General features: G+C 49.0%; 2 protein-coding genes across 2 annotated transcripts; one reads left to right on the top strand and one right to left on the bottom strand.

Moving 5' to 3' along the window:
• Nucleotides 1–594: 594 nt before the first annotated feature.
• On the bottom strand, nt 595–3,807 carry MRPL46 (mitochondrial ribosomal protein L46). Its single transcript, XM_065641921.1, has 4 exons — nt 3,626–3,807; nt 2,515–2,704; nt 1,735–1,908; nt 595–1,036 (listed from the first exon to the last, which is right to left on the bottom strand). The coding sequence occupies exons 1-4, from the start codon at nt 3,788–3,790 to the stop codon at nt 786–788; spliced, it is 780 nt and encodes a 259-aa protein (XP_065497993.1). The 5' UTR covers nt 3,791–3,807; the 3' UTR covers nt 595–785.
• A 42-nt stretch (nt 3,808–3,849) lies between these two features.
• Nucleotides 3,850–7,572, top strand: MRPS11 (mitochondrial ribosomal protein S11). Its single transcript, XM_065641911.1, has 6 exons — nt 3,850–3,923; nt 4,104–4,211; nt 4,433–4,522; nt 5,289–5,418; nt 6,725–6,790; nt 7,229–7,572. Exons 1-6 carry the CDS (start codon nt 3,883–3,885, stop codon nt 7,334–7,336), a joined length of 543 nt encoding a protein of 180 aa, XP_065497983.1. The 5' UTR covers nt 3,850–3,882; the 3' UTR covers nt 7,337–7,572.
• Nucleotides 7,573–9,745: the final 2,173 nt, after the last annotated feature.

The raw sequence follows: 9,745 nt of genomic DNA, 5'->3' as shown, positions 1-9,745 counted from the left end.
TCCAAGGCTGCTCCCAGGAGGCAGCAACACCACAGCAGCTTCCCCTGCCGGGAAAAACGAGCCTCGCAGCCCAGAGAGCTGCTGCTTAAGTGTTCCCCTCCTTCAGTGGCTGCTGCTATAGCTTGAGGCTCAAGAGGAGGGCAGTGCGGGTGGGAAAGCAGAACTCATATAAAGAGCGAGCTGCTGCCTGTTCCTCATGAGTCTGTGTCCTACACGTATCACAGACTCTAGGCCAGAGGCAGCTCTAATACAGATTAAACGTAAAACTGTGAATATCCCAGCTTCCAGCTTCCCAGAAACCCACCTTTCCCAGCCTTGTATCCAGAAGGTTCTGTTCCCACCTGGACACACAGATAACCTTCCAGTGCTGCTCTTATCAAAGAGCAGGTGCCAGAGACAAGGATTAGCCATTGCTTAGAAGAAACCAGTTGAGCTCTACACTATGGCAGGAGTCTGGTGAGGAGAGCAAGCCTCCCAGCGCTCACAGCCCCAGGGAATTGCACACTTGGGAGAGGAAAAGATCACAACATGCATTTCTAGAGGAGGTGGAGGAGGATTCAACAAGAGCAAAGAACTCCCTGAGGAGAGCTTCACTTCCTAGTATAAGTTTTAATATTTATTTAGTACAAGCCTGGTGAAGAGAACTGGAAAATATGGCAAAGCCAAATTATCTTCCAGAGCCCAACTGAACATCTCATACACACAGACCACACGAAGCAGCAGCTCTGCATCTCCCTGGAGTCACGTCCCACATCTTCCCCAGCTCCTGGAGCACAGCCTATTGCCTATAAGTCCAGAAGGAATCCATTGACTTTTTTCAGGTATTCTGGCTTCAAGTAATCTCCCAGCTCATCCTTTGTGACCCACAGGTAGTCTTTTTTCAGCTCGGCCTGGGACAAATCGCTGCTTTGGAGGAAGGCTTTGAAGAAGAATACTTTGGCTCCCAAGTTATCCTCAGTCCTGATGGCCCTGGGGAATTTATACTTGTAAACCCCAGACGGCGCATTCCCCAGGATTTTGGCTTGAACGTGATCTCCTGCAAGACCCCAGCAATGCAAGAAAAAGAAAACAGAAAACAAGATGTAAGAACATAGAGCAACAGTAACTGCTCTCCTGTAGTAACAGAAAGGACAGCATAAGTCACTTCTTGTATCTGGTTCAGATCAACTGTTCCTTCTTCGCAGAAATACTGCCAATTATAAGCATTTTCTCATGAAAAAAAACCAACTTGTCCCAGAGTCCAGCAAATAGAGTGAGAGAGTTTTACCAACTCACATCAAAAAGCAACAACATGTGGGTTTGCCATCACCTGTCTGCCACAAAAGCTGCTACAGGGCGACAAGCGGGAAGGTGAAGCCACACACCTGGAGCGAGCTGAGTCTCTTCGGACGGGTATCTGGTGATGTTCCAACATCAGACCCTGAGGGCCAGACCTGGCACCACAGCTGCTGGCAGCCAGAGACCCCAACTCACCCGCCACCAGCCCAGTTGGCCCCCCACACGCTGCGGTTGCACTGTGAAAGTGCACAGTCACAGAGCCAATTGCCCAGCATCACAGCTCTTGCCAGAGAGCCCACCCTGCTGTGCTCCATCTCTTTGCCATGAAATGCCTTTTCCCAGCAGACGGGAGGTGACTTCACCACAGCAGATGGCAAATACCTCTCAGGTAGGGCACACGAAAAAGACCACTGGGACAAAAAGAAGGGAGGCCTGGGCAAACAGCAAACTACACACCCAAAAACGTAGCCATGGCTCTCTCAGCTGTGCTTCGCAGTGTCTCTCCAGGCTGCCATTCTGCTTGAGGCAGGAGCCACAACTTCTGATGACCAATTTTCTGTTTGACCAGGAGCATCAGGTTACTGTCCAGCCTTCTGTTCAACGATGTTCGATTGTTGTTTTTATCAGCATCTGATAAAAAACAGCACATGATGGAAACAAAGCCTCCTGGCAGCACTGGTCTGATCCCCATGATTCATCACCCCTCTCCATCTCACATCCTTCCAGCAGTAGCACACAAACATGGATACACAGAACAAAACAAAAATCTAGATGGAAACGCTCTCAGTTGCTCTGCAAGCCAATGCAAGATTCAGCTGGAAACCACTGTTTCATTTACAGGAAGAATTTATAGCAAGCTGCCTGGATCTCCAGCTTGACAAAAATCAACAAGAGCACCAGGCAGAGCTTGGGAACCAAGCAACCAAACATTTCTCTTGTCTGGAAACAACATCCATTTTCCTCATTTTGCTCTGGTAAGGTTGAACATGCACATTATTGCAGCATGGAAACACTCATTCCCTGGGCACCCAGTTAATTCCTTGTGTGCTAAAAGTGCTCCCACAGAGTCAAGACCCTCTTTAAAACAGAACAAAAAAGACTTAGCAAATGCCTTCACTGAACTGCACTCAGCTGTGTAAAAAAGACTGAGCAAATGCCTCCCCCTACTGAACTGCCTTCAGCTGTGTCTGCAGACAACCGGGGGTGTTCCCACTCACCACAAACTTCACCCCCTACCTGTTATCCGTGGAGCAGCTTTGAATCCCAGTAACTTCTGTTCCCACTTATCCTCTAGGTCTTGAGCCATGATGACTGTTTTGCCAGTTGTTTCATCATCATACAGGCTTTCCTTCCTCCTCCTGAGCTGCTCCTCCTCCTCCAGCTTGCGGATTTCATGGTCTGAATAGTGGCTTTTCTCCAGCTCGATCTAAAAAGGCAACACAGAGAACTGTTCAGGCACCAGTGCTACAGGCTGGGCTCAGCAAGCAGAATTAAATTATTTCTATCTCTGTGAATGGAAGATGCTGAGAATTTTCCCCAAGCTTGAGCAGGACTTCCCTGCCCTCACCACGAGCCTCTATCAGGGACACCTACAGCACTGAGAAAGACTATGGGAACGTTACTAAGACCCTTGATACCTGATGCAGGCCAATACCAAAAAGTCAGCAAAAAGACTCCTTAACTCTGCTTTGAAAGTGTTAAAAAGCCGGCACTTTTATTGCAGCACGCTGGATGCTCGGAGGATTTTTCCCCTAATTGAATGCGTGCATGCCTCACACTTCTTGGTATTTATTACATGTACCAATTGCATATTCACTTGTTTCTACCGCTAAGTTAGTGTCTTAAATGTAGATTATTTCCATAATCACACCACTTGTCAGAAGACCCTTTTTGGTATTCGAGAGTCTTCACTCTAGTGGCTCCCACTGGTTCTGCAGCCTGGTGCCCCCTTGGATTACAAGTGTCTGCTCCTTCACCTGATTTCTTGAGCTTGTGCGTTGTTATTTTGTGCTACTACACGGCAAAAGTCACATAGATCTTTCTTTATCTAGTGGAACATCCCGCTTGCAAAACAAGCGCATCCCGCTTTGAGTCATCTCTGGTGTCTATACAGCTGTTGTTTCTCCATGAGGGTCCTGTTGCATCAGGCCTAGTCGTGTTTCTAAGACTTCTGTTGCTCTTATCGAGGCAGCAAACCATGCACACAGCACCCGGCATTGCTTCATGGAGGGGAGCGACACCACCCCAAGCCACCAGCTCCCTCGGCCTGTCGCCCCCGCGGCTGCTCTCCCCACCAGGCCTCAGGCGGCCATTTTCCCGCCAGCAACCCCACAGAGCCCCCTTCTACCTGCCCCATGAGGGCCGCCATCTCTTCCTCCTCCTTCTCCAGGGGCTGCGTGATGCGGGGCAGCCGCAGCAGGCACATGGCCCCGAACAGCCGCCAGGGCCGAGGCGCAGCAGCCGTGCAAACCCACCGGCCCCGTCCCACCGCTCGCTGCGCGGCCGCCGCCATGACGCCCCGGCGCGGCCCACAATGCACCGCGCCGCCGCCGTGAGTCCTCCTCGCTCCCGTCGTGCCTTGCGGCGGCCGCAGCGGGAGCCGCCATGAGCGCGGTCGCCTGGCAACGGCTCGGAGCGGCCTGGGGGTGAGCGGCGGGGACGGGCCCCGGCGGGTGGGGGGGCCGGGGGGTTCGGGCCGGGCCCCGCTCGCTCCGGGCTGACCGCTTCCAGCCCCGCCATGGCGGCCGGCACGGGAGCTCCCGCCGGGCCCGATCCCCCCCAGCCCGGGTAGGCCCCGGTGTCCTGACGCCGTTTCTTCCCCGCAGGGCCCGAATCGCCGGCCTGTGCCGGGGCCTCCGCACCGGCCCCCGGAGCCTGCAGGACGTGGCGGGGGCGGCGAAGGAGGCGGAGAATCGGAGCGCGACCGACCTGAGGTGAGGCGGGCGGGGGGGGCTCCACCATGTGCCTCTTGCTGGGAGGTTTTATCGCCTTCGGTGGTTTTTCAGCCGAGGGAGGGAAAGCAAGTGACTTGACTCAATCACAAACGCAGCTTGTGTCTTTCAGAGGCTCGATCCCTTCTTTCTTTCCCAATATGAAATAAAACACTGCAAAATTTAAAGAGCAACTGCCTGATCGCTGTTCTTTTGCTCCGCAGCCCTTTAATCCTGCAGAGGAACTCCATGAGATGGGATGGAAAGGTCTATGAAGAGATCCCAGTAGCTCACATCAAAGCTACGTACAACAAGTAAGCAAACGAGCTGCTCCGTTCCTGCTCTCATGCAAAATGAAAGCTCATACCCGGGCTTGGGCCAGTCTGTGTTTTGATCAAAAGGATCAAAGGAAAAGAGCCAGGGGAGTGGTGGTCATGACTGGGAAGATAATAATACTGAGTTCAAACTTCAGTGCTGTTCAGGAAGCGTAACCGTTCTTATAGCGTTGTTAACAGCAATAAGATCGTTATTATATATTTTGATGAGAGTCTGATATTAATAATTAGAGGCTGGCAGCTTTAATGGCAGGTTAACCCAGCTCTAGCACTACTGCTGTACAGCTTTTGAAGTAATTATCATATTCTCCCTGAGAGATTGTTGTGTTTTATTAGTGATCCCTAGTGTGATATTTTACTGTTTCTTAAAGCTTTGAAGTTCTAGAACTGTTTTATGCAGGTGTTTTTTTTTAATAACTGGAAGAGTTGTTAGGCTCACAGTGAGAGGTGGGTCTGAAAGGGCTGAGCGGTATCTGAGGAATACCTGGATAAAGTACACCTTACCCAGAAAGGTTTTGCCACCTCACCCAGATTCTCTAGGGTGACCCAGAGCATCACTGCTGGGAGGTCTCTGCAGCTGGTTCGTGTAAGGGGGATACCTCAAAAGAGAGTGCAGAGTTAAAAGTGGTTTGGAGAAGGAAAATGGGAGTTCTGTGGTGAGCCGTGCCAATAAACTGAGCAAGAAGAAATGAGAATAAAGCTCTGTTCTACCTTGCTTCTTTGTTTTGCCCCTCTCTTTCTGTAGCACCCACATCCAAGTGGTCAGCTTTGACAACCGGCCCTTAGCCCGTACGTCCTGTGGCACAGAAGGCTTCCAGAACGCCAAGAAGGGAACTGCCATCGCAGCACAGACCGCAGCCATGGCAGCAGCAGCGGTGAGCCCACCCTGGTTATTCACACCTTCCCCCTGCCTGGGTACACAGCTCACAGGCAGCACTGTGAGCTCTGCGCCTCGGCGCTCGAGCAATAATCTGCTGTTTGCTGACAGTTTCCCTACCTTCCTCTGACACAGCACGCATCTTCACACAGGCAAAGTGTGTTCCAAACAGCAGCTGGAAATGCCCAGAGGGTGAACTCAGCTGTGCAGGTTGCGACTGGGAAATGTAACTTGCAGCCTGTCTTTTCCAGCTCCAGTTTGAACAGCTTTTTTCTAAGTAAACACCTCTCAGCCACTTTTGGAAATGTAGCTCCTGAATCAGCAGCAGTTCAATTTTTGCACAGTGGGAGACTGAGAAACTGCTGTAATTACTGGCTGAATGTTTTATATTTATATTTGCTCTCTTCCTCCATAGGAGAGCTGAGCTGCTGCCAGCAGCTCCAGTCAGAGAAGGTGATGTCCTTGCACATGAAGTTTCCAGCTGCATACAGTTTACTGTAATTGTTCCTAAAAACCCATGTGGGTGTCCAGGTGGCAGGAGAACATGAGGCTGGCTGTGTCACGGACCTCATTACAGCAGAATCAGGCAAAGTTAAAGTGAAAATCCTCATCCTAAGTTAGGCAGAACTCACTCCAGCCTTTCATGTCAGAGGTGGTTTTGGTGCCACTGCTGGCCAACAGCTTATTGTGGTTGACTCAGAGGAATGTAAGAACATCTCCACTATTAATCTGTGCTCATTGGAGCCTCACAATAGCTGCATAGCTGTGCCTGGCCAGATTTATTCTATCACTGTTCAAGTTAGTAGATTAATTGCACCAGAACACTGAGAGACCCAGAGGAGCTCCATCCACTTGATGGCAGCACTGCTTTGCTTTACAGCAGGTGGTTTTCATTTTCAGTTTGTAAGCCCCTAGAATTTTTGCAGAGAAGGTGCAGACACCTGCACAGCAAATACAGATCTCACCTGCTTTTCTCATTTACCCTCTAGAAGGAATCCGCTGATCACAGGAGAGAAGTCACTGCATCACAGAAGGGAAAACAGCCTTGAGTTTGTCCTTGCCAGTTCAGTCACGTATCCGTGGATATGTCATTTGCTGCCATGGCTTTAGGTCACAGATGGTTTGATCGTAAAGCTTGCTCTGTACACAGACTTGACAGCCCAGAAGCTCTCTTGAATCTGCCATGGTTGTATCCAGGCCTCCTTTTCTCCTACAGTCTTTGTGCAATAATACACATATTTGTCTTCTGTATCCATTTCTACCTACTCTTTATTTTATATACTAACCAGTTGTTCTTTTCGCAGAAAGCACGTGGGAAGGGTGTATTACATGTACGAGTCATGGTGAAAGGACTGGGGCCAGGACGCAGAGTAGGTGTCAAGAGTTTCAGTATTTTTCTTTTTCAAGCATCATCTAGGTTTTTTAAATTCAGGCTGGTCTCATGACTATACCTATTAACTTGTTTTTTCTGAAAGTGATGTAAAGAATTTGTCACTCAAGTACCTAGTAATGAAATTTTAGAATAATTAGAATTTTAGAGTAATGTCAGTTTGGAGGCAGAATAAAAGCTGTATCTTGGACTTCCAACTAAAGTAGGAAAATTAATGGGAACTCTGAAAGGACTGTACCAGACAGGTTCAAACTGGGTTTTCTGATATGAATTACTTATTTTTAAGATAATTACAAAGTAGAACTATTAGAACAAATAGATTATTAGACGAGGGACCAAACTATTTTCCCCTGAGCTTTTCTCCTCTGCTGTTCAATGTGTTGATAACAGCGTGTCATTTGTTTTCTTCTTCTTCCAGGCTGCCATCAAGGGTTTGACTATGGGAGGTCTGGAGGTCATCTCCATCACCGACAACACCCCAGTTCCACACAACGGGTGCCGCCCACGGAAAGCCAGGCGAATGTGAGAGGAGAGTGAAAGACATGCTGTGTTCAACAGCAGTTCATGCAACCAGGACTGCTCCTGTGACAGATTCTAGAATCCGTCTTCCCTGGAAATGCTTCCTGAAGGAAGATTGAAGAGGAAGCACCATCCTGGGCCTTAAAAGCCCAGGGGGTAGAAGCGGGAATACACGTGTTCCCTTAGTGGGATGCTTCTTGTGTACAAAATTTGTTGATTAAAATGTTGGTCTTTTGACAGCCATTTCCTACTGTGTTCCCTGAAGTATTTTGGATTATTATTGCCTCTCGACTGCTCCCTTCCTCTAACCACTGTATGTGGCTCTTGTCTAGCCCTCGGTGCTATTATTGCCCTTGTTATGTGGAAGGGCAGCCTGAGGTCTGTAGAGAAATAGTAGTAAGTTATGTGATCACACATAATTGTTTTCCTTCCCTCTTTCTCGTCACACATTTGGCAACAAGATGTGTGGTAACTTCCCCTTCCTCCCAGCTTGCAGAGCTCTGTGTGCCGTGCAAGAGGCAATGCTCCCTGTCCAGCATGGAGCACCGCAGCCTGGATCTGCTACTGGCAAAGAGCTGTTGTGGTGCTTTGTTTCAGCCAAGCTTTAGCTGGCTTGCCTGCACTCCTAGCAAATAGAAAATGCCAGTCCTGAGGAGGCTGGGATCAGGATGGGTTTGATGCTTGTCATCTCTTTAGTCCCACCTTGTGCACCATAAACTGGATTTTCTGAAGTCCTGGGTAAAGCAAGCAGGGGGTTAGTAGGCCTGAGGAACAACAAAATGCTGCCAAGGAGATTTAAAATGCTCAAGTTTTGAACTGTATCTCTGTACATCCACAGACAGCATGGGCTTGTCATGGCTCTCTGATATATTATTGCTGTCCTGGCTCCATACAGAGAGAATTTCTGCCAAGCAAATATGTCTGAGGCTCTCTGGAGCATTAACCAGGGAAGATGACAGCAGCAAGTGACCACAGGAGCGATGCCCTGGCTGGCAGAGGCACAGTGCTCAGGAAAGGGCAGCTCCTAGAAATCCACACTGCCAGAGAAGCCCCGTGCATTTACAGTGTATGCTGGGCAAATATTTCACCAGTAAACAATCAATTTTGGTGTGACCAGCAGTTCTATGACAAACTCAGAACCTTCCTTTCTATTATTTCTCTTTCTGTCGTTCCTCCTTAGTTTCTTAAATTGCATAATTAACTATTCTCTTCCTCTTTAGAGAAAGGGTACCATGGCAACAAGGCAGTGAACCTACTTCATGGGGCTGAATGGTACACGGCAGATTTTGAAAGAAATCAGTCTGCTTACAAGAGCCTGTTGAGTTGCATTTGACAGAAGAGAACAAAACAAGATGCAGATGAATCCCCTACCTTACTCCAACCATCTGAATTTGACTAGAGGGTAGGTTATCTTAAAGGGAAGTTCCTTGAGCTGTCATAGATTTGACAGCAAGGAAGAGAGGTTCTTCCATAGGTGTTTGACACACTAAAAGAGCTTCCCTCTCACTCCAGAAATAAGGCTGAGCTTCTGGTAACTTCATATTCCTCTTTTTAAGAAGATACCAGGTCAGCTATTGACTGCAAAGATTATGTCTCTGAGAACGCAGGCAGATGCTGTGTGTCAACACCAGTGTGCCTCACAGCAAGTCTGGACAGGTTTCTGTGCCGAGCACAGTGACCAGCCCCAAGAGAGGAGGAGCAGCAGCAGCCTGCGCTGGCAGGCTTGTCAGTGATATAGTGTCTAACACACCGAGAAAACCAAACGCTGCCATTCTCTGCCAAAAGCTGCTTGTCGCATCAATGTGGCAGAAGTGCCCACGTCAGATAAAGATGATAGAGCAAACAGAAAAATAAGATTGGGAAGAGATCTGCGGTCCTTCCGAAATTCAAAGAAGAGTAGGTGGATGACTTGGGAGTCAGAGAGCAACGAGAATAAATCTTTGTGTTATCCAGGCCTAGAATCAAGGCTGTGCCCTTTGTAAAGGCCACTCTTTAGTGCTCTCGGTTGCTGAGCATTTGTGAACATTTTATGAAGTCTACCAATGCACTGCCACTGCTTACAGTTGGCAGTTTTATCTCCCTGTCTGCCCTGCCTAGTTCTGGGACCTATCCCTACTTCTTCCTCCAACTGATGTTTAAACAGCACTCTCTGGCCTGGACAGAAGAGGCTGACGCTATTTTCCATGGTTCAGTGGCTGGTTCTGTACAATATAACGCAATATCTGTCTCCCAAACCCCCAGCTCTGCATACTCTCCCTGAGCTCTCTGGCACGGTGCTTCGGTTGTGCAGAAGTCACATTTTCTACTCACCTTCTCCCTGCCCTGATGGAGCACCCCAAAGCCACATCATACCTAAATGCTCAGGCTGAGCTGTTTATTCTGCAGCTGATCCCAGGGCTCCGCGGCAGCCGGCAGC

Source organism: Caloenas nicobarica, chromosome 10 (genome assembly GCF_036013445.1).
Source record: "Caloenas nicobarica isolate bCalNic1 chromosome 10, bCalNic1.hap1, whole genome shotgun sequence".
In the NCBI taxonomy this organism is placed as follows: domain Eukaryota; kingdom Metazoa; phylum Chordata; class Aves; order Columbiformes; family Columbidae; genus Caloenas; species Caloenas nicobarica.
This window is presented reverse-complemented; position numbering and strand designations above follow the sequence as displayed.

What these genes read in the sequence shown, in the direction of transcription:
- MRPL46 (XM_065641921.1), bottom strand. Translation starts at nt 3,790, where the DNA reads ATGGCGGCGGCCGCGCAGCGAGCGGTGGGACGGGGCCGGTGGGTTTGC. An exon ending in TGGCGGCCCTCATGGGGCAG is followed by an intron (nt 2,705 to 3,625) that starts GTAGAAGGGGGC and finishes TTGCCTTTTTAG; the next exon opens with ATCGAGCTGGAGAAAAGCCA. An exon ending in AGCCATGGCTACGTTTTTGG is followed by an intron (nt 1,037 to 1,734) that starts GTGTGTAGTTTG and finishes GGGGTCTTGCAG; the next exon opens with GAGATCACGTTCAAGCCAAA.
- MRPS11 (XM_065641911.1), top strand. Translation starts at nt 3,883, where the DNA reads ATGAGCGCGGTCGCCTGGCAACGGCTCGGAGCGGCCTGGGG. An exon ending in ATCAAAGCTACGTACAACAA is followed by an intron (nt 4,523 to 5,288) that starts GTAAGCAAACGA and finishes CTCTTTCTGTAG; the next exon opens with CACCCACATCCAAGTGGTCA. An exon ending in GACTGGGGCCAGGACGCAGA is followed by an intron (nt 6,791 to 7,228) that starts GTAGGTGTCAAG and finishes TTCTTCTTCCAG; the next exon opens with GCTGCCATCAAGGGTTTGAC.